Source organism: Neolamprologus multifasciatus, chromosome 13 (assembly GCF_963576455.1).
Source record: "Neolamprologus multifasciatus chromosome 13, fNeoMul1.2, whole genome shotgun sequence".
Lineage (NCBI taxonomy): Eukaryota > Metazoa > Chordata > Actinopteri > Cichliformes > Cichlidae > Neolamprologus > Neolamprologus multifasciatus.
The window spans coordinates 22,104,745-22,129,151 of NC_140451.1; the positions used below are offsets into that span (position 1 = coordinate 22,104,745).

The following is a 24,407-nucleotide window of genomic DNA, read 5'->3' on the forward strand; positions in this document are numbered from 1 at the left end:
ATCAGTCCTTCCAAACGAGAGAATTAGACACCAGATCGTATTCACTAAGGAGAGATATTTCTACGAGTCCTGCTTCTTTTTCTTTTGCTTCTATTTCTGTTGTCACAATCCAAAAAGGCTTTTTAGTTTGGAACATCTGTAATCCATTTGTGGTTGAGAGTTCACGCTTGCCAGCTCTGCCAAAAGTTTTCATACTTCCTGACAAATCATCCAGTTTGTGATTAACGTTGGCTTAGGATGATATCAACTTTAGGCCATTCAAGCATCCCATGAGGGATGTAGCAACACATGACCTCCACTGGATAAGCCTATCTGCTGTCACACTGAACATGGTTTAGATTTAGTTAGTCAAGCTGTTGGCTTTGTTTCTTTATTACTTGCTGGCTTATACACAATGCTGGCTGTTGTGCTTTGATAAATACTTTGTGCACAATAACAGGAAATTGGCACAAGCAATTAGCATTTTTATCCCTAAGACTACCAGCCAAAATATCTTGCAGCCTAATGTAAACAGTCTTCATTCGTGTTGTTTCTGCTGGTTGCAGTAGTTTATGTAACAGCAAGTAGGACTTGAATAATGGCCGTAGTGAATTTTTGCCCTGCTAAAGAAGGAGTCTGGTATTGGGTGGGACTCTGTTTGGACACGGAGAGAGTTCTGGCTTTGCTTTTGTGTTTCCTTGAGTCCAGGTTCTGGGTTTGGCTGCTGGGTGGAACAGCTGGCAAGCTGCTGATAAACACCCCAGGCTGACGTTGACCCTACCGGGGAGGCAAAGAGAGGCACATAAACAGATACTCCTAATATATACAGAGAGAAAAGCAACCAGAATGCAATCAGGTTTCTACAAGAGACCAACAAATAGAGATGAATTATTGGGATAAGACTCACTTATGTGCTTCTCCTGTGGCTTTTTACCATCTGAATAAACAGCGGAGCTTGTCATGTGTTTGTTTTCCTGTGGAATAATTATTTTTATGACCTCCACAAGCCGGCTTTGTTTTCTCATCAGCGCAAAATAACTAATGCAATGATCCTAACACAAACCCAAAATTGTCATCTTGTAATTATTAGGGAAAGAAGTGTGCCTGATTCTCTTAAGCTAATCATCTAAAATCAGCAAACAGAAGGTACTTTTCTGCTCGCATTTATAAGATGACTGTTATTACAGCCGCGTGCAGCTACAAGCTGATTAATTCCCAGTTATATTCCACAAGGACCAATAATGACACTGTGGTAATCAACGTGTGGTTTACAGAAGCCCGTAGTTATGAGACGTACAATAAAGCAACAATACTTCCAAAACCGATGATGAGCTTACGACTTGAAGACCTTAATGGCTTACAATGCAAACAAGGTGTTTCGACCATCTTTCTGGCTGGTTACCTTAGGATTTGTGTTGTGAATTTTTAGTGAGAGTGCACCCGGTTTGCAACCCCTCAAAGTCAGTTGCCATCTTCAAAGCAACTTCCGTTTGTGATTCAGTGGCGTAAAGTTGACATGTAATCTGTTTATAAATTGACAATTACTTGTAATAAATTGACAAAAATCGCAAATATGTTGCCGTCTGTTGCAAACCTGTTGCCATCTACAGTAATTCACATTGACAGAAATTCCCATGAACTGCTTATATTCAAACTCCAGCCAGAACGCCATGGATCTGAAACAGAAATTCCACAAACGATGATGTCGTTTTACTGCACAATGGTGCCCAAGACAATCTGCAATCTTGCGTATACATAGCAATGTAACCAAAAAATAGTTGCAGCTGCAAATGAGTTGTGTTAATTTGTGCGGACAAGCATTCACTTCGACACTGTAGTCTCTTGACTAAAATTCTTTTAGTCTTAGTGGAGTAAATCTCATAAGATTATAGTAGACTAAATCTAAAGTTGACTGAGTTGACTAAAGTATAAAGCGTAACATTTTTTGGGGTTTTTGCAGTTAGAGTTGCTCCACACTGTTTACCCTTGCTTCACTAGTGTTTTATTTTCCTAGACATCATATGCAAAATGTGTCCATATGTCGATTCTCGTCTTCCTCCCCAATTCTTACTGCAGGAAGATATCACCTCTGACTGGATCACTTCCAAAACTCACCCTGCCTTTGCACACAACTAAAATAGTTATGTTTGGATTTCGTCTCTCCACAATATTTTCATCTGATTTTTATTTGTTGATGATTTGAGGTCGTTGATGAAAAATATGACAAAAATAATTGGTCACCAATTTTGACACTGGTGCAAACTGAGTCAGCACGTTGGTAATCTGTCTGCGCTTAAAATTTTCAATTTGCAAACTTTCGCCAGTCTGTCTGAGAGTTGTTGCTGTGATGTAGAGACAGGCTAGCTCTCAAGAGTCATCGTGCAATCAAAAGCGGTTGCTTAGAGAATAACTGGGCCATCAGTTGGTCGCTGAAAGTAGTTGTAATCAGTCTGCGAAATGGAAAAAATTCACTCCAATCACTTAGCAACCACCAATTTTTCCTAGTCCAAAGGAGGTTCTTATTCTACTTTTATTCTAGTGTGGCTGAGCCATAAAGTGAACCAGACATTCTTTGTTAGGAACTGAATGATCGAGAGGAATGATTAAGAACAATTTGCTATGAACAAAATTTTTAATTTAAATAAAGGAGCACAAACAAACATGATAAAGGAAAATTGTATGTTAGCACCACTGCTAGATGAGCTTTTCCTCCTCATACTGTTATTGCAGTTAAAAATTGTTGCATTTACTTTAATCGGTTGATTCTTCTAGTCTAAATTTGCAAATGTGAGGGTAAAGTTGTAAGAATTATTGATGTTATACATCAGTATCTGTCCTGGCTGCTCTTATTGTGTGAACTGTCTCTTAATTGTAGTACACGAAACGTACAGTTGCTCATTGACACGCTGTCATTTTTTTCTGTAGCTTAGCGTCTGAAGGAAGATTCAGTCTTTCTGTTCAGCACCAGTGAGCTTCTTCAAATCACTGGTCAGGGATCCGAGTCATTAAGACTCACATTAACAGCTTTGTTAAGTGTTAATTATCCGCAGATTCATCATGTGTTAACCGCGGTGCCACGTTCTGCCTTATTAGGCCGGAGAAAGACGATTAACCACCAGGAAATAATTAATCAACAGCTTTTTGACCTACTTCCTGTAAGTGACTGATTTTTCCCGCCAGCTGCAACTTGTTTATCTGTGTACAAAGTATGAGCAACTGCTTTTCTCCTTTTATCTCCGGTGTGTGTGTTTGCATTTTCTCGCGTGTGTATATGCACAAGTCGAGTATGTTTCCTTGTGTGTGACTGCTGGATGATAGCAGTATTTTGCAGTCGGATAATGAACTCCGCAGGAGTGTGATGAGGAAAGGCGCAGGGAAAGCTGTGGAGCCACAGGTGTGTTTGGCGAGCTGGAGTCCTCTCTCTGGACCTACCTCGCTAACACACATCAAACACACCTACACATACAAAATGAGTCCATCCGGTGAGAATAATAAAAGCTTTCATCTTGTACTCTGAAGAAACACAGTGAAGCCACTTTTTTTCAGATTATACCTTCTGAGGACTTTGTATCAAGTACTGCTTTCAGCAGGAATTGTTAATAGGGGTTTAAAACATAATATATAATAAATACGAGTGAGACTTTTCAAAGATATATTCATTTTTAGTGTACTGAGAATTTTAAGTGGACAAGCCTCTCAATGTGTGTGTAGCATTTGTGTGTCTTTTTATTATGAGTGAAAATTGTGAATGCTTTGCTTCAAAGGCTAACAAAAGACACTTTTTCACATTTTCTATGCTCCTCAGTTATGACAGCAAAGCTAGATGGAGGGGCCATCAGGAATTAACTAGTGACTCACCTGCTAAGAGCATGTGATATTTATTCACTTTAGAGTACTTACTGTCAGTTTACGACAGGTAAGGTAAACTAGAGAACTCTAAAAGTCAGATGATCCCCTGTTAGCAAGCATTTGGTGACACTGGGGAGGAAGAACGCCTTTTGAACAGGAAGGGACCTCCAGTAGAACCACTCCCAGGGAGGCACTGCCATGCTTGACCAATGAGGAGTCAGGGGACGAGAAGAGCAGAAAAGAGAGACAAACCAGTCTACCGCAGCCTTTGCTAGCACAGTTCCCCAATTTCCTCAGTCACAAAACCCTGGAGACCAGATGGCATCTATCTGGGAATGTCTGGTCGCTAGGGAAGAATATATGTATTCCCTGAACTGGTTGGCAGAGTGGTTGCTGCTGGCAATCGCTGTGTAAAATCAGTCATGAAGAGGGAGCTGCACCAAAAATCTCCTTGTGATGGCTTTGGTAGGTGTCTTCTATGCAAACAAACCGCCTGCAGTCTGCTGGTGAACAAATCGATTACAAAGAGGTTTTCAGCGAAGCACTGTTTGCTCCTTTGCACCAATTTCACCTAGTGACAGCAAGCAACTGCCAACTAGTTGGTGAATACACATTTTTCTAGGGATGCAACGATACCAATTTTTTCAAACCGATACGATACCAATACTTGGATCTGAGTACTTGCCGATAACCGAGTACAAAAAACCGATACTTCTACCACACACACACACAAATGCAATGAATTGGAAGACGGGTTTTATTTTATTCTCTGCCGATAATAAATAATATCTTAATAAAATGACCACAAAAAAATTTCAAGTGAAAAATAAGCACTTCTCTTAAATTATTCCACATTGTAATTTAACAAAATATCACTGAACTATTGGCACTGTCTCGAGCTTTCAGAATAATAAATAAACACTTCTGTTTGGAATAAAATAAATACAAATTAGGTTTGAGAATAAAATAAACATTTAAATTATTGCAGAGTGTCCATATTATAAACAAACAAACAAAATAACGAAAGTGACATCGCACACACTGCTTGTCTTTACCTCTTTAGAAAGTTTTGGCACCATTATCTCCCTGATGTATGGGCTGGGAATTTCATATCGCAGCTCGAGTATGCTGAGAAGACGGTGCAATCCTATGTTTTCCACGACCGGGATTGGCTGGTCATCCAGAGCAATAAAATGAGTCAGAGCCTCTGTTATTTTAACTGCCCGTGGATGTTCTCTTGACATTTTTCATCGCTTTTCCAAAACCTGAGTTAAAGTTGGCTGTTCCAGTCCACACTGCTTTTGTTTAGCCTAGTTACAGCAACCTCCAGTTTCTCTTTTTTTATCTGGAGCCGCCAGTCTGACTCGTCTAACCCTGTGCCTGTTTAGCGCGGGATGTCCCCCTAGTGGCCAATCTAAAAAACTACAACAAAAATGACAATCCACCCTCTGATTAATGAAACAAGTTAGTATCGGTTTATGGTATCAGTTAACTTTTACGAGTTAACCGATACCACATTTTTACAGTATCGGTCCCGATACCCGATACCAGTATCGGTACCGGTGCATCCCTACATTTTTCCTTAGTAAATGGTACTTACCAGGGGGACAGTAGCTGACTGGTGTCAAAGCATACTTGTCTGTAGTTTTAGCAGTTGATTTCACCTGCAGCTAGTTGGGGAATACTCACTTTTCCCTGGCGACCAGTGGTTGCCAGGCAGTCACCAACTGGTCTCTAGCCCTGGGCGACTGGTGCCTGACTTTTTGGTTTTGAAATTTTACTATCTGATCTACCTTTACAGCCCAGCAGGACTATGGTTAAATCACTAGACACTTCCACCACTTTCACAGGCTGTAGAGTCACCGCGAGGGAAGCAGAATTCAGGTGAAGTAAAATAAAAACCCTGGCTATAGAAAGACGACATAAGTGTCTTTGCTGGAAACGAATAATTATCATTTGCTCTTAATACTAATTAGTTAGAGTTTTCTAATTATCTTTTTGACTGCATTTACAGTTTTCTAAAGTTGTATACACATCAGCAAAACATATTATTGGTGATTGCACACATTTCAAGTGACACAGTTTTAATCTGAAGACAGATCTTCGCTTGTATTCACAAATCAGATACAGACATACAGACTGAAATAGTCACAACTGTCCGCACACATTTGCAAATAATATTGCTTCAATAATATCCCCAAAGCGCTGCACAGTAATAATATTAGTAATGGCTGTCATATAATAGAATATAATAAAAACTGTCTCTTTATCTCCAAAGTATTTTATGAAACTGAGTTATAAAGTGGCTCATATATCTGTTGTAAAACTCATAAATTCAGCAAAACATAAAACATAGAACCAAAGCAATAACATAAAAAAAAATCACCAGCAAAACAATGGCAGTAATAACTAACTGAGTATCATTTTATCTAAACAAGTCTATAAAAGTGAATCTCAAGCAGCTATTAACAGATTATAATCAATCTGCTAGTTTGAGCTCACTAACAGAGCCACGGGGGAGGCCTGTGTGCTGTGCTTTCATAGAGTTAGAGCTCAGAAGAAACAGATTTTGAAAAGCGTTATTAAAATCAAAGCAACAGAGGCCTCAATGGAGAAAACTTTTCCCATAATGCAACTCTGCAGTCTCTTTCATTAAACCCTGCCACCCTGCGAACTTCGCTTCTTTTATACCCTGCTACTTGAGTTTGTGACTCATGCCTTCTGTTAATAATGTCACACACTTTCGTTTCCCTCCGGGGTTGCAGAAGATTTCATACAATTGTGAGGTGAAAGATTGGCGTATTGCTCCTTTAAATGCCCATCCGGAGCTTTAAAAGTAATCAGTCTTGTCTTCAAATCCATCCAACAAATAGGCAATCCACTTGAGCTGTTAAATTTTAAAGATATGATGATACAGAGTCTCAAGTTTTTCCTCACTGCGGTTTTATTCCCTGGCCCCATATTTTGACATTTCACTGAGTATAACAGAGCGATAGAACCAGAGAAGAGTGTTAGATTAAATAACCCCATAAAAACACATGCACTTGTTTGTATGTCAGCTAATATCACAGCCAGAGCTGGATGGTGACGACAATCTGCAAAGCTCCTTTTTAAATTAACCCAGAGTTTCCATTAATCGATGTTGGATGTAGAACAACAGGCTGTTATTCATTTTTTTGTGTAGCTTTATGTGTACAGATGCACATTTGCTTGGCAAGCAGAAGGTTGCAAGTCCGATTCCAGCCAGAGTCACAAATCCCTTCGGGGTTGCGTCAGGAAAGGTATCCAGTGTAAAACTCTGCCAAACCAAACATGTTGAGCTACATGCTGTGTTGTTGTGAGCAGTTGAAAGTAGCTCATGTGTGCAGTCATTGAATTCCCCATGAGTTACTCCTCCTGTTGCATGTGTGCATGTGCACTGCATACCTTGACAACATGCGGTCTGAAAAGTGAAGCCGCTGTAGAAATATCTAACGGCCAGCTGGGGGCGACTTTATATGAGTGTATAAAGGTTTCCGAGCAACTGATGCTAATGTTCACTTCATTTATCACCTCATTAAACACTTTCCTGGTGAGTTTATGGTCTCAATCTCTGGTTTCACATCTTATTATTCACAATATTTTTTGTAATTATCTTCCCAGTTGGAGTCAAATAGATGATTAAACAGTTTATGCTTCAGATCTGTCCCTTCTAAAATCCAAGATGGCAGCAGCCAAAACACACAGCTCCATCCATCCATCTGTCCGTCCATTTTCTGCCACTCATTCGGGCTTGGGTCTTGGGGGCAGGACACTAAGCACCAGCCCACCCTCTACCCAGCTGCTTCCTCCAGCTCTTCCCTTGAGATGCTGAGGCCTTCTCAAACCGACTGAGAGACATAATGTCTACCAAGTGTACTACTTCTGCTCCAGAGTCTTCTTCTAGTGGGAACTGCCTGAAATCCCTCACCCAGGAGATGTTCAGTAGGCAGCCCTATCCAATGCCTGAACCACTGCAGCTGGTTCCCTTTGGGTGAGGATCTTGGTCTACTCCTCCTTATCAGTCTCCACCCTCTGCAGGAAGCTCATTTGCTGCTGTTTGTATCCGCATCCTTATTCTTCTGGTCACCTGTCATAGATGAAAGTGGGAACACTCAATTCGACAGATAAATATTGGACTCTTGGTTTTTCTTGAAATTCTGGAGATTAAGAATCTCTTTTGTAAGAGCAGCCTGGCCCGACAACGGTGGCAATAAACAAGTATGTTTGGTTTTATTTCTGCAAGAGAAACCAGAGCTGCCAGAGAAAAGGGCCCTGCCTGCTTTTGAAACTAGGACCCTCTTGCTGTGAGCCAAGAGTGCTAACCAATGAGCCGCGATGCTGCCAAGCTGCCATGTATTCCAAAAAACAAGAGAAATGCGATATCATTGATAGAGAGCTTCCCCCAACTCTTTGCACCTGCAGGAAGTGTTACCCCCCCCCCACCTCCCCCACCCCCCAAAAATGCACAGAAATGCCCAGGCTATTTAAACTTTTGCAGAAGTGTTTGGGTTTGTGTCAAACATAGTAATGAGCTGACTGAGAAAATTTATTTCCAGGTCCTTAAAAGAAAAGAAAATACAATTTCAGAAGGCTGTCTTCTGTCCAGAATAAAAAAAAACAAAAAAAACCCAAGCCTGCTGGCGCAGAAATACTGCTGCATGCACGTCTTCCTTTTTCTTTTTCTTTTTTGCTTTACATTACTCTCTTCTGATCTGCCTGCAGTGCATATGTTAACATGGTGTAGTTGTGGAGGTCACAAACACTGTCCTTGCTATGGAGCAGTTAGAGAGACAGACATAGCGCGAGCAGGCTTGGACGTCCTCACCACCAGCGCAGATGCCACTAAATAAAATATTTCATAATCCTGCCCAAATCCTCTAATCACCATGACAACAGGCAGCAGGGAGCCAGAGAGTGGTGGTGGTGTGTGGACCCCCCTCCTCCTTCTTTCTTTTCCCTCCTTTTCCCTCTTTTAACCAGACTTTGGCTCCACGGTGTCAGATTGTTTTTCTTAATAGAAGCTGCGCTGTTTTATGATCACCCAAAGAAGAGATCATCGCATTGATTTTCAGGAAAGTGTTTAAAGTAGAACGCTCACTTTTTTTTTACCCTAACAGGCCACTGTATAGTGTCTCAGTGACCAGCTGCAAACTCCTGGAGAGGAGCATCAAGTTTAAATTGAATTACTGCAGATAAAGTGCTGTCAGAGTCCAGAAGGTACAGATATTCACACAGTGAAGGCCTGCTGGGTTCTGTATGGTGATAGGATAATGGAGGTGATGACCTCACAGGGTGAAAGGACCTGTTGCCTGGAAACAGTGTGGATAACAGCAAGAGACCAGGGGGGTAGTCATATCGCTGGTGTGTGGGTGCGAGTGTGTGATATCGACCAGTGTTGCCAGGTAAGGGAGATGATGACAGTGGTTTAAAGTCAAGTTTAAGTGTATCGATCTCACTCATGTGTGTGTGTGTGTGTGTGTGCCACTGATATCACAGCCCACACACACACCGGTCCAGCACTTCCCACTGCGACATGGATTTCCCTGCGTTTTCCTGCCTCTTCCTTCGCTCATTTGACGGTGTGTGCCAAACATAAATAATTAACTCCTTCTCCTCTCTGTCTCCCTGCAGGTATTCGGCCCCAGATTATGAACGGGCCTATGCACCCGCGCCCTCTGGTGGCGCTGCTGGATGGGCGCGACTGCACTGTGGAGATGCCCATCCTCAAAGATCTGGCCACCGTGGCTTTCTGTGACGCTCAGTCCACGCAGGAGATACATGAAAAGGTACACCGTCAGATTTCAGAGGGGATTTAAGTGACTTTGAATGGGGCATAGTTGTTAGTGCCAGTCTGACTATTTCAGAAACTGGTTATCCGCTGGGATTTTTCCACACGGCGAGCTCTAGGGTTAACAGAAAATGCTCTGATACAAAAACTATCCAGTGAACTGCAGTTCTTTGGGCGAAGCCTTGTTGATTCCAGATTTTAGAGGAGAATAGCCTTGAAGCAGATGGGCTGCAGCAGCAGAAGACCACACCGTGTGCCACTCCTGCAAGCTAAGAACAGGAACAGGGGCTGTAGTTCACACGGACTCGACAAAATAGGACAGTAGATGATTGGAAAAAATGTCACGTGGTCTGATGAGTCTCAGTTTCTTTTTGGATAGTAGGAATTTACTGTAAACAAGACGAAAGCATTGATCCATCCTCCCTTGTATCAGTGTTTCAGGCTGCTCAGAGTGTTGGAATAGTGTGAGGGATACTTTTTTGGCACACTTTGGGACCAGTACTCAATAGTATCTTAGTATTGCTGTTGCTGGCCATGTTAGTCCCATTACACAAATTTCAAATCATCTCAAACTGGGCTTTTGAACTTGACACTAACCAGAGCTCAAACAAGCCAAGAACCTTTGGTTTTCCAACACCTTGTCGAATCTGTGCCATTCCGAATTAATGGAGTTCTGAGGGCAAAAGTATCCAGTATTAGCAAGGTACACTCTTTGGCCTAAGTGGCCTTTGTGTCTATTATTATTATATTATAATGTATTTTATATTATTATGTTCTAACTGAATAAAGAAGCCCAACATTTTCCATTTCTTTCCTTAGAGATTTGACTCTTCCTCCTCATAATTTCCATATTTTGACATCTAACAGTTTTAAGATGCACTACATATTAGATTTATGTCAGACCAATTATTGACGTTTTCTTGCAAGGTGATGCTCCTCGCTGTAACACTTGTAGAAGCCCTAGTGGCAGTATCCGCAGGAGCACAGACTGTGATACTGACACAGCGTGGACCTTTAATGTTTTTCTTGAAATATTTGCTCTCAGTCGAGTGCAGTAGAATCATCTCTTTCCTCCCTCTCCGTCTCCTCCTCTCTAATGTTTTAATAATATTTCAGCCCACTGGCTTGTTCCACTCTCCCAGTTCAGCTATAATGGTTTCATCACTGACTCTAATCCCACTGGGTGCTGAAGTGCTGCTTTGTTAAATAAGGACGAGGAGGAGGAGGAGGCGGCTGGTAATAGAAATGCAGTATAATTGTTCTCAGCGAGAGTGGGTGAAACATTTGTCTTATTTTACTGTCTATGCACTGGAGCCAGCGAGCAGCAATTTTACAGTCCAAGCTGGAGGGTTTGTGTCTTCACGCTCACAAAGAGGAAAGGAAGCCTTTCAATTCATGCCATGTCAGTTTCAGAGAAAATGCTACCATATTTCCATATTTGCTACCGTGTTCAAAATATTTCAGTTGTTGTAAATGTGTAATGAAAAATGGGTCTGATTGAATTTGTTGAAAACATTTATGCTTAAAAAGAAACCAAACGGTTGATATTTCACCTTATTTTCACCTTTCAGACACACACACGACACACAAAAGCGTCCAGTAAGACATTATGAATACATTTCTCACACAGAGGATCCACCTGGGAGTATAGATGCTGGCAACGGTCCCATGACTGTAACTGCGCAGCAGAGGTTAAACACACAAACACACACACACCCTCCGACAACCTCACTACAAGAGCTGAAGCAGTGTTCACATACATGCACATAAACAAACTCTTAGGGTGCAAACACAAGCATGCTGCCGTCTCTTTCTGTGACTGCCTGGAAGCGAGCAGATGCAGTGTTGGAGTTATGCTCCGCTTAAAGACTCCGTACTAAACTGTAGCTCTTGAGCTCTCAATGTGCAACTGCAAGCCTGCAAAAAAACACCTCGTCTTCTGCCGAGCACGCGTTAAAAGGAATTTATTAAAAAGTACTTCTGGCGTATTTCCTGGAACAGTGCCGTCCTTGAAAGGACAAAGAAGATCCTTTGGATTTCTGAAGATATAAAGTGGTGCGCTTTAAAAGTGTCTTTGACGTCATTATAAAAGTAACTGCAGTTTTCATGAGGAGCTGATATTCTATTGAAAAGTGCTCACTTTTGCAGATATAATTGAGAAAAAGATTTTATGTTGGAGAAATGTTAGTTAATTTAGTATTTTTAAGCTTTCGGTTGACAAGTGTTAGGAAAAGTAGGGCGTTAAACAAAGATGTTCAGCTATAGTCTTAAAATATATGAGCAGTAAATGTATAATTTAAAAAATTGACCGTGCTTGACTTGATGTGTCTTAGATTTTCTCTGTTCTCTGTATTGTTGTAGGGTCTTTCCATACAATATAAAGCATCTTGAGGCAACTGCTGCTGTGATTAGGAGCTATAGTAAAACCAAAGTGAATTGATTTGTTCTTTACATTCATCCCTCTATCAACTCCATCTTCACACTAGCTGCCAATCAGCAATCCTTTTTCCCTTTCCGACACAAAAACTCAACAAACCCCAACTCCAAAATTCAAAACATTCCTCTGAAGCCCCAAGCCTGTGATTGCATAAGAAGGTGCTTAAAGTGCAGAGGAAAGTAGTCAAATAACTGATTGAAGTTTGCTTCATTGTTGTAGTGAAATGGCTCTCGGAGCTAGAAGCAGCTGCAGGTGATTAACTTAGCTTAGCTTGTTGGTTTAAAGCCAACAATAAGCCTACCGGCACCTCAGAAGCTATGGTCATGTGAAAAAGGAACTACACCCTCTCTCTGTTCTAAGATTTTACAGATTAGGACAGGAATGAAAAGTCATCTGGTTTTGAGTAGGTCATACAATTAGGTAAATATAACCTGGTGTGAGCAACAGTGCGTGACGTGTTACACAGAAACTAACTTGTTTGGAAGGGTTGCCAGGAGAAAGTCCCTTGTCTCTAAAGGAGCACGGCTTAGGTTTGCAAAGTTCATCTTAAAAAACCACAAGACTTCTGGAACAATGTTCACAGTGGAGATGTTTGACTACAATACACAGTACCAATTATAAAGAAAACAAAACAAAACACTGAATTTCAGCACAAATAACTCGTACAAACGATGAAGCATGGTGGTGGAAGGGTGATGATTTGGGTTTGGGACTTGGTCGCCTTGCAGTCTTTGAGTCAACCATGAACTCCTCCTTATATATCCTTATACAAGTATTCTAGATTCTGTGAGGCCATCATGCTAAAACTGGGTCATGCAACAGGACAACAATCCCTGAAATTGCTGAAATAGAAAATAATCAAAGTTCTGCAATGACCTGATTGAAATGTGTGACATATTTACCTAATTTTAAGACCTGATATGGGCCAGCTGATTTGTCAGTGTATCCTGACACATAAAACCTTATGTATCAGAAAGAGGGTGCCGTTTCTTTTTCACATGACTGTAAGTGGCACACGCTTTCATTTGGCTAAAGGAGAGATATGTTGGGCTTAGTTTAGTGTAAAGACTGAAAACAGAAATATTCTTCTTCTCACCTTTCAAACACAACTGCAAACATATTTCAAGTTTAATCTCCACACAAATTGAAATGGATTGCAGTAATCACGATCCTTTGCTGTGTTTAAATGCGAAGGAGCAGGTGATATATCAGCTCAGAGCGGCACTTTTTTAAACAGCCATGAATACCACAGAAAAAAGAATATTTTTTTCTCACAGTTTCCACTTCATGTACTCTCAGCTTGTATCCCTGTTTGTCCTTCTCCAGCTGGCCCGCTTTACCTGAGTAATGAGAGCGATGCACGAGGAGAGCTTTAACCTTGAGTTTAGCACCCAGCCCTTCCTTCACCTAGCTCCACTGTGAATGCTCTGTGGAAATTCACGGCTGCGCTGTTCTGGCTCGGCTAGGGTTAATTTAGTTAGCAGGATATGAATTCCGACGGGTTACTTAACAGCCCTTGGCTTGCAGAATCTACTTGTTTATGCTTTGTGGGTTTCTCAGCAGCTGTCAGTCTACTTTATTGTCCTGCCTGCATCCATTCTAACCTTGTTTGCATACAGTTTGAATGGATGTGCTGTGACAAAAACCAGCTTTGGCAAGCACTCATTGTACAGTAAACACAAAGGCAATCACTCATATTTTAGTGCACATATAAACAATCCATTTGCATTTAGATGAAGAATAGCGGACATAAACTTTGGGAAGATGGGAAGTAGCGAGAGCACGCATATTCATGTTGGCTGCTACAGAAGAGCCATCTGAATATCAGTGCCAGGTTGAGGATGATTAAGAACAGTAATGACATTGGGGTAGCAATATAAATGCAGATGAAAATGTTCAACTAATAATGGCTGTGGACATAAGCAGTGATGATGATGAGGCCTTATCCTCTCTGATGTCCCCCAGGTGCTGAATGAGGCCGTAGGGGCCATGATGTACCACACCATCACCCTGACCAGAGAGGACTTGGAGAAGTTCAAGGCGCTGCGCATCATCATTCGCATCGGCAGCGGCTACGACAACATCGACATCAAGGCTGCCGGGGAACTCGGTGAGACTGAGGGACAGATGCACACAAAAGATGAGCGTTGCGAGCAGGGCGGCTCAGGCGCGGAGCGTAATCGCGCGGCGTCAATAATGAAGGAGCCTATCTGCTCGTGTGGCTAGCTCATTCACTACAAAGAGAAAACATAAAGGATGATTCATCAAGTGGAAAATATGCATCGCGGAGGAGGACCAAATCAAACTCTGCTCGCGATGCTTACGCGACACATATGTACAGGAGTTTACTGTAAACAGTAGATGTAACAGAGCTAATTTCACATGCAGAGCAGCTGCTCTGACTGATATCAAACTCTCCCTGTGATTCCCATTTGGCCCCGTCGGCATATGTTTGGTATGAGAACAGGATTTGTGTGATATCCTAATTATTGTCATTTGCGCTCCTATATTTCAGTACGCTGCCAGTCTTTTGGTGGGCATAATTAGCAATTAGAACGATCCTCTTATCATTCATATTTCAGTTTTATACACAGCGGGATTTTATTCTGTAGTAAGTCGTAAAGACGGAGAAATATCCTGCTATTTATTTCGTAAAATAAAATACTAGCAAATGGATTTCTCTCTCGCTCCAAAGCAGTGACAGTAATCTGTGAGGCAATATTGTTACAGCAGTAGTCGACTAAAGTGCTATCTCTCCTTGTCCAGGCATTGCAGTGTGTAATATTCCCTCAGCGGCCGTAGAAGAAACGGCAGACTCGACGCTTTGTCACATCCTTAACCTGTACCGGCGAAACACCTGGCTGTACCAGGCTCTCCGGGAGGGCACGCGGGTCCAGAGCGTGGAGCAGATCCGGGAGGTGGCGTCGGGAGCAGCCAGGATCCGAGGAGAGACGTTGGGCCTGATCGGATTTGGTGAGTTGCTTGTTTTGGGTTTTATTGCAGAAAGCGTGCAGAGCTGAAAAGTGCATATTGAATGATTAGCCACAGCATTGAAACCAATGATACAGACCACCTGTCAAAAAAACACAAATATTTTCAAAATCTGTCAAAACCATGTTTAAAACTTAAAATTATATTGTTATTTATTAACCACAAAACAAACTGATTCCAATTCTCTGCATAACATTAGACCTGTTATTTGTTATTTGGCATCTTATTTAAAAAAAGAGTCTACCTTTCTACTTTTATGTAAAACAATACATTTGAATATTCACAAATAACAATGACAATTATATTTTAGGTTTAAAAATATCATTTTAATTAAAGAGCTTGGACATACTGATAGATTATTCATTACAGATTCATTACAAAATAATTTTTGGTAATTACCAGTACTGTTAGTGCAGCTTCGGCACAATTCTTGCATTAAGTTTTGGTCTAATACATTTGGTAAGCGCTGTAGGTCAAGTAAATAACAATGATTATTTAGTTACAACTGCAAAAATGCTGAAAACTTTCATGTTGGCTCTGAAAGAGAAGTAAAAAAACATATATCCCTCTATAACTGGAGAACGTCGTCCTCTATCCACTGCCCAAAGCAAATTCAGTAGACACATGAGCACCAAAACTGTAAAAAAGGTGGGCTGGTTGGATGAACCTTAACCCGAGATGAGAACAAACGTCAGCGTGATTCTCCGGGCAGTGTTCGACTGGGAAACCTCGAGTTCCAGCATTTGTGTAGATGTTTCTTTGACACGTACCATCTATTTGTCTAACAGTACACAAACTTCTTCATAGCTAGTGTATTCCCCAAGGACACTAGCTTCTTTTAGCAGGTGCACCCTGCCTCACTGCATAATTTTATAGCACAACTTCCCCAGATCCCACCACGATGTGCATCTTACACAGCTTAAAGGATCTTCTTCCTCCTGTGCATGACCCCTCAGGACACCTTCAGAGGCTGATATTATATAATAGGCACTGAACACAAAGTATAGCAGAAGCTAATGATAATATTTAACTGTCTGACCTGAATTCCTATCAATACATTAAGCAGCTACCGACACATTTCACTAACACCTATTAAAAGTAAGGTTAGTTGATGCTCTTTCTCCTCTCGTGGCCGCCTCAGGTCGTTCAGGCCAGGCAGTGGCCATGCGGGCCAAGGCGTTTGGCTTCAACGTGATCTTCTACGACCCCTACCTCCAGGACGGCTTGGAGCGCTCGCTGGGCGTGCAGCGAGTCTATACTCTCCAGGACCTGCTCTACCAGAGCGACTGCGTCTCCCTGCACTGCAATCTGAACGAACACAACCACCACCTCATCAACGACTTCACCATCAAACAGGTGGGGGGACTGGGAAATTCTGACATGAGGTAAAGGGAGATTGTCTCGCCTTGGCAGGAGCGCTTTCTCCTTGAGGCTGGTAGGACAGCTTCAGACCAGACCAGCAGCCGAGTCAGCCAGCCTTGGGTTTATCTAGACTGCCAGCGCTCCTTTGTTGGCAACTTAAAATAACGGGCTGTTAAAGCGAGCTTTTAATGAGTGCTAGGATCAAGCAAAGAAACACAGGTGTTTGGACAATCTCTGAATTCTGCTTATATATTTGGGAGTGGATGGTGGTGGAACATGATTCTGAGTTTTTATCTTTAGAGTGGTGGGTGGTGGAGGCACAAATCTCTGGGAGGACTGTGTCAGGAAGGGGTGTAAAAATCTGTGACAAATCAAATATGCGGATCCATCTGCATCTGTAAAGTGGTAGGCAGGGGGTGTTAACATAATCAGGCTGTTCTTCCATGTTGTTTCTGTCCTTTTGTAGCTTTCTAGTGTCTCCCAAACACTGCCAAAGTATATGTGAGTATGTGGGTGTAGGAGCATGTGCAGTCAAAGTATGGTCTGTTGCATGTTTTTCACAAACCATATACAGCACATTTACAGGACAGAAAATATATTTTCATTTTTTAAATCCTAATGAAATTAAATAGTTCTGACCCAAATAGAACACAGTTGCTTGACCTTCTTATATATTTAATAAACTCTTTTTTAGCAGTATAACACATGTCTTGTCAAGTTTTTGTCTTTGTTGCACTAAGAATACAAGAAGTGCCTCTACAGTCTTTTCCTGGTCACTGCTGCCACCTATAGGACTTAACCTGTACTGCAAAAGAATGCAACCAATTTGCACATTTGTCATATTTATATGGTTCAGATCATTTAAAGATTTTAATATTAGACAAAGTTCTCCTTAGTAAATCAGAAAAGCAGTGTTTAAGTGATGATTTCTCCTCCCCCCCAACCCCCAGTCTTTTCAATAGACACACCCAGATCTGATTACTGCCAGTTCTGCTGAATCAAGAATCACATAAATAGAACCTGTCTGACAAAGCGAATTAGGCGAAAAGATCTAAAAAAAAAAAAAAACCTCCCCCAAAACCCCACACATCACACCATGCTCTGCAGAAACTCAGAATCATGTTCCACCACCATTCCCTCCCACATCTTGCAGTCTGAAAAGGGTTAAAAAGCCATTTCTAGGGCTTTAGAACTCCAGCGAACCGCAGAGAGAGTCATTATCCACAAATGGAGAAAATTTGGAAGAGTGGTGAAACTTCCCAGGCGTGGTCAACATACCTAAATTACGGCACGAATAATTTTGAAGAGAACCCAGGACAACATCTAAAGAACTGCAGGCATTGTGTGCCTCAGAGTTCATGATTCAACAATAAGAAAGAGACTGGGCAAAAAAAAGACATCCATGGGAGACTTCAAGGAGAAAGCCTCTGCTTACCAAAAAGGATGCTTGCAAACAAACATCCTGATGATCCCTTTTTGGAAGGTTTGAGTCCCATTATAATCATCGTAAAACTAACAAAGCACTCAACAAAAGAACCATCATAGCAGCAGTCAAACATGGTGGTGGTAGTGTGATGGTCTGAGGCTGATTTGCTGTTTCAGGACCTGGGTGACTTGCTGTAGTAGGTGGAACGATGAATTCCTTCTTCTGCCAGAAAATCTTCTGGGAATATTCAGCTATCAATTTAAGCCCTGCAGCTCATGCACACTTGGGTTATGCAGAAGTTCAGTGATATGAAACACATCAGGAAGTCAACCTCTGACTGGTTTTGCAGTGGCCGAGTCACAGTCCAGACTTAAATCTGATTGAGGTGTTTTGGAATGACTTTAAAAAGCCTGTTGATGCTCAAAAATCCTCCAATGTGGCTGAATTAAAGCAATCCTGCAAAGAAGAGTGGACCAAAATTCCTCCACAACAACGTGAAAGACTCAATATCAGTTATCACAAACACTCGATTGCAGGAATAATTTTTTCACATAGGAGCCAGGTAGATTTTTTACCTTAATAACTGAAATCCTCACATAAAAGCAATTGAATTTGAAGGCATCTGTGTCATTTACATGTCCCGTTTTATTATTAACAGAAGCCTTGTTTTTGCTTCCCGTGCAGCATTAAGCCAGTGACAGCAGCCCTCTGTGTGTGCCATCACAAAAGCACGCATGCTGTTATTTGTTGAAGTGAGACATTTTTATCGAGATGAACACTGAATGCTGTGCTGCTCTGTGTGTAGATGCGTCAAGGTGCTTTCTTGGTCAACTGTGCACGTGGGGGTCTAGTGGATGAGAAGGCTTTGGCTCAGGCCCTGAAAGAAGGAAGGATACGGGGCGCCGCCTTGGACGTCCATGAGTCAGAACCTTTCAGGTGCTTTCAGCATCATCCTTTGTTTATAAGTTCAGTTCAATAGAAATAATGTTTTCTTCCTCCTGTATTTAACTTCCCCGTTTCTGTCTTTATTCGCTGCTCAGCAGTTTTTCCCAAGGTCCTCTAAAAGATGCCCCCAACTTGATCTGCACACCCCACACTGCCTGGTACAGCGAGCAGGCATCGCTGGAGATGAGAGAGGCCGCTGCCACAGAAATTCGCAGAGCCATAACCGGTACCGACACGTCTTAGATGGCACACATTCCCACGCTCGCTCTCAAATTTCTAATTTCTTTGCTCACCATAGCTCAATCTCGCCCCGACACAGGCCGTATTCCCGAGAGCCTCCGAAACTGCGTCAACAAAGAGTTCTTTGTTACCACGGCGCCCTGGGGAATGATGGAGCAGCAGCAGCCTCAAGTTCACCCGGAGATCAACGGTGCCGCCTACAGGTAGGAGGTGGATTTATGTGAGCCCAGCATAACACAGAGATCACCTGTCATTTTGAGCGCCTGCAGTAGTGAGGTTTAATACGTGGGGGAGGGGTAGCTTAAATATTCATATGTGTGTTTGTAACAATTCTGCATAATAGGCTGGGTCCTAGTTTTTGTGGCGTATTTATACATAGAACTTGGCCCAAATTAATGAATCCCATGTTAAGTTCTCAGTCTCTATATTGTCTAAACCAGACTGAACTGCTTCTCTCACACAGCCGAGTGAACCAAACCATGGTACAGGCCATAGCAACGGGGGGAATGCAGGACAAATTATATACCTAATTCCCAACCAGGTAAATGAATACCATCACTGCTGGCCAACAGGCCAGGGCAAATGAATAACATCATGAATAAAACCAAATCCCTGTGAAACCTGTAGCCTTTTTCTGCCTCTCACTCTAACCTCCCTGTTCTGTAACTGTACCCACTCTACCCAGCATCCCATCGATTCCCCCGGCTTGCCCTCCCCTCCCTGAAGTAGTGGAAAGCAGTACACAGGGTCACTCTAATGTTTGATGTTTTGTTTTGTTTTTTGTAAGGAAGTGGTACATCTGTAGTTATGTATGTGGACTGAGTAGAATAAGGTGCCATTACTCTTACAGTTCACGAGAAAAGACTGAAAGCAGGAAGTTGGGGCGAGAATAAAAAATCTAGAAAGGGATTTGGCGGAAAAATCTTAATTTATAATATTCATTTGTGATTTTGTTTGCAGTGAGCGTTTTCCCACACATTTCCCCGCCCTATAATAAAGGATCAATTCACCCAAACTGCTGTATTTATTTTTTCTGGGAGGAACTATAACCAGTTCACTGAAATCTTAAACCCTAAAATCTGATCAAATAAAAAAGGGTTCACACTGCAGGTAAAAGTGGACACAAATCTAATTCTTTCTTTTTTTCAGAACAGCACCAAAAACAGAATCTGATATTTTCCAGTTTAATTTAGGGCCATTTCCATATGAGCACAGCCAACACTAAAACCTGCCATAAGAGGTAGTCAGCCTGCTGTCAGTATGATGCAAGTCTGTGATTGAATGAGGTCAAGTTGGCAATTACATGAAATCTATTTCTATCTACAGAGAGAAACTCACATTTAAATGTTACTGTTATCTCAGGCATCCTCCTTCACATTTTTATCTTTTAATTAAGAGATCGCTATTTAGTGTTCCTGTTTGCTACAGTAGTTTTGTTGTTCTATATGTTACATGCCTACGTTTACATTCTGTTTTATATTTATTCTAGTGCTGTCAGTGTTAATCTCATTAAAATGACGTTAACGCCATAACCGCATTAACGCGGTTAACTCTCTGTTAGTGAGTTAACGCAGATCGCCCCGAGCGTTGGGCTGCATGGCGTCAACGCGTTAGCGCGGTTAGCTCGTTAACGGAGATTTGCCGCGTTAATGCGTTTATGGCGTTAACGTCATTTTCGCGAGATTAACACTGACAGCACTAATTTAATCTTTAATTTAATCTTTAATCTCACACACGCCACCGATTAATTTAACTGAGTGGATCACACACTCACCTCAAAAATGGTTGTTTTTGCATTCTGGACAATTCACCACGAAAGTTTAGCCACATTTCATTTTAAAAAAGAAGCTGGATCTGATTACATCCATATTGAATACTAAGGCTCTGCAGTGTGAACGCAGCCTATCTCTCCTGTTTTGTTGTTGTCGTGGGGTTTTTTTTTGTTTGTTTGTTTGTTTGTTTGTAGTTTGGGCGAATGACCCTTTTAGTTCAGATAAGATCCCCTGACATTATCATTTAGAGTTGTGGTCAGAAGTGTACACGCACTCATCATGGGCATGAATGTCATGGTAATTTGGGGCTTTTAAAGATTTCTTTTTCCAGGTTGGAATCATTGTGCATCTTTAATGACTCTTAAAAAAACCAAAACAAGAATGTTCCAGTTTAAATTGATTTTGGATTTTCTCTAAGACACACAAAAGTATACATAGTTTTCAGAAGGCCAGTCCAGAAGCATAATGCTGGAGGTCGTCCTCCTCCGTCATTATTCTATCCGGTTTGTTCGATGTTCTAGCACCGCTGGCAGCAAAACAGCTTCAGAGTGTGATGTTGAAAGCCTCACCATCACTTCTTAAAAGATACCTCATGTCACTGTGGCCAAATAAGATCAATCTTTGTCTCGTCTGATCATAAAATGTTTCTTAAGGAGCCATTCTGCATCCTGTGTGGGCAACGGCAAATTTAAGTCGAGCTTGAAGGTGCCATTTTTTGCACAGGAGCTTCTTTCTTGGTCAACGCCTTCTGGGTCCAGTGGGATTCAGCCTTGGTGGTTCCTGGGCTTTTCCTGAACATCCTGACCAATTTGGGTCTTCTTCCGGGCCTCAGCAAAGTGGTGACACAACTGAATAAGTTCTGATCCATAAATGTTGATGCTCTTAATAATCTGCAGTTATTTGGAAATGACTCCACTAGACAATTCCAACTCTAACTGTAGAAATCTACAGTTCTCTTTCTCAGATCTTCACTCAGTTCCTTGGGCTTTCCATTTGATTCAAACAAATCCTTTCAGATCCCGATCACCAACGACAAATAAACAGCCTTTGGCCTCGTCAAGTTAAAGCTTGGAGCTTCTTTAATAAGTAGAGCCATTGGCACCACTTGTATGCATATATTTATATAGCCCCAAAGTACCATGACATTAATCCCAGGATGATGCTCCTGTACCACTTGTACCATTATTGGACATTTTTAAGCTGATGTTACTCAGTAAGTTCACTGCATATCAGTTGTTAAGTTTCTGTTGGTTTATTTGCATCCTCAGTGCGTCAGCGTGCATTACTTATTTCACATTACGTTTTTAATCATGATTTTTTTTAACATGCAGTTTCATATAGAAATGATCCTGAGTAACAAATATTAGTTTTTTATGGAAAAAAATGTGTAAAATGTGAAAAATAACACTTATTAAAAGGTTAGCTCCTTAACATATCTGCTGATCACGCTTTATCTATCTCCAGATTTCCTCCTGGCGTGGTGGGTGTCGCCCCCGGTGGGATTCCCGGACCTATGGAGGGGTTGGTTGCCGGGGGAGTTCCCATCGCCCACACCCTGCCCCCTGGCACCCATCCGTCACAGGCCACCTCCCCCAACCAGCCCTCCAAACACGGCGACCCCATGAGAGAGCACATGACTGAGCCGTAGGACTGCTGCTGTAGCTGAGAAGAGGAGGAAACTAAAAATTGATGTAAACTAAAAAAAACAAACAAACAAACCCAGCGACCTAACAACTCAACCATCCGACTATACGTACGCTTGATTTCAGCCATCCGAACCTACCAGCAGACTGCCTGCCGGGCAACGTTTCACACTTTTTCTTCTTCTTCTTTTTTTTTTTTTGTGAAACCACTAAGTGAGGACAGTGGACGTTAATACACAAATGAGCTGCCACACGGATCTGAAATCTCCCCTCCCTTCATATCTTTTATCTTCATCCCTTCTCGATTTACGCAATACTTTTTGTTTTAGTATATTTTAGGGAGATTTCCTCCTGACTTATGGGACACGTTGACAGTAGCCACGTGCAGGATGGAAACCCTCCCCTCAAGCTCAACAGGACGACCCTGTTTCCTTCAGTCGCGCCCATTTCAGCACAAACATACCCTGTGTTTAGTTTTTTTCTTAGACCTTCTTCTTTTTATCCTATATTACTGTGTTTCTGTTCTTCAGTGTGTGAAAATGAACAGATTTACAGTTTTCAGACAAGAAAAGAAAAACAAACTGCACTCCATCTTTGCCGGCTAGAGGCCGCCTGAGTGAAGAGATGGGATGCGGGGCAGTAGATGTGGAAAAATCATCCTTTCAAACCAAAAAGGAGGAAATATAAAGAATAAAAAATGGCAGGCTTTCATGGTTAAATATCGTACATGGACCGCGTCACTTAAATTATGTATTCCTGTTGTAACTTTTCCAAACTCTGCTGAACTGAGGTACTTTTATTTAGTTAAAGTGGCGAACGGTGTCCCAAATATTATCTGTTTGCATCCAAAGGACCTTTGGAGAAAAAGAAAAAAGCTTCTGAAGTATGAAAGCTTTTGGAAAAACAAAAACAGCAAATCTCTTACTGACTCAGGAACAATATAATAACCTTCAATTCTGTCCAAAAAGGAATAGAAAAAAGTTTAAAAAAAGAAAAAGAGAAAAAAATAGGTCTTGATTACTGCTCCTCACGTCTCCACGTCTTTCTCCATTGTGGTATTTTTTATATATCAAATGTACATTTTTTGATGTTCAAGCTTTTCACTCCTGTTAGATTTGTATTGCCTTGTTAAATGTTCATATAATCGTAGTCTGATGTGACCAACCGCATCCTCTCCTCCTTATAGTTTCTTCCTCCTTGTTTTTCTGCTCTAATGAAAGCCAGCTGTGGCGCCCTCAGAGGCGTCGAGCCCTCTCGGAACAACGGCAGCCATGTTCATTCCCTTTAGCCCCGTGATGTTAGCAAGAGGCGGCTGCTCGCAGATTGTTGGGTTTTTAGTGTGAGTATTTGTATTTGTTTCTTGTACAAGGTGAACATATAGCATACAGTGCAGCTGGAACCAATAAATAAAACTTACTGTTCTGATTGATCGAATGGCTCCGTGGAAGGTTTTTTGGTTTGCTTTTTATATTGTAAGGTAAAGACCTTACTGTTGTACAGTCAGATGACTTTCTATTAGGAAGCACTTGGCAATGGTGGGAAGGAAAAACTGGAAGAAAACTGCAGCAGCAGCGCTCTCAGGGATTGCCAGCCAACTGCTACGATCAGGTAGGTATGAAGGGGAGAGCAAAGGACACACTGTGATCACGCTACAGTTTTTGTCAAACAAAATTTGTGTTTTCTTGATTGTTTTGACTGAAGCATGGTAACTCAAAAAACTGCTGAAACTGCTTTTACCTAAATCACCAACTGTTCATCCAAACAGTGAACAGTGAAGGGATAAAACATTCAAGTACTACAAAAATCCAAATATCCCTGCCAGTCTCTTCTGGCTGCACAGCTTGTCACTTTATGTTCTAGGTTCTAGCCATGGCTCACTTCAATCCATTTATCTTAAGTGCAAAATTCAAATTAGCCCATAAGTATATGCGTTTATATGTATATTAAAAAAAGA

At 41.6% G+C, this 24,407-nt stretch overlaps 1 protein-coding gene across 5 annotated transcripts in view; it reads left to right on the forward strand.

Moving 5' to 3' along the window:
* ctbp2a (C-terminal binding protein 2a) overlaps positions 1-23,882 on the forward strand; it is a 77,478-nt gene extending 53,596 nt beyond the window's left edge. For 2 of the 5 annotated variants that reach the window (XM_085181783.1, XM_085181779.1), the window contains 8 exons: positions 9,481-9,635; positions 14,040-14,184; positions 14,841-15,047; positions 16,207-16,421; positions 18,659-18,789; positions 18,897-19,024; positions 19,118-19,241; positions 22,275-23,882. In XM_085181783.1, the coding sequence (XP_085037909.1) occupies positions 9,481-9,635; positions 14,040-14,184; positions 14,841-15,047; positions 16,207-16,421; positions 18,659-18,789; positions 18,897-19,024; positions 19,118-19,241; positions 22,275-22,458 (1,289 nt within the window). In that variant the 3' untranslated portion in view covers positions 22,459-23,882. Of the gene's footprint in view, positions 1-9,480; positions 9,636-14,039; positions 14,185-14,840; positions 15,048-16,206; positions 16,422-18,658; positions 18,790-18,893; positions 19,025-19,117; positions 19,242-19,501; positions 19,580-22,274 lie in introns of all 5 variants that reach the window. The other 3 variants (XM_085181780.1, XM_085181781.1, XM_085181778.1) reach the window with 3 other exon arrangements.
* The last annotated feature ends 525 nt before the right edge of the window (positions 23,883-24,407 follow it).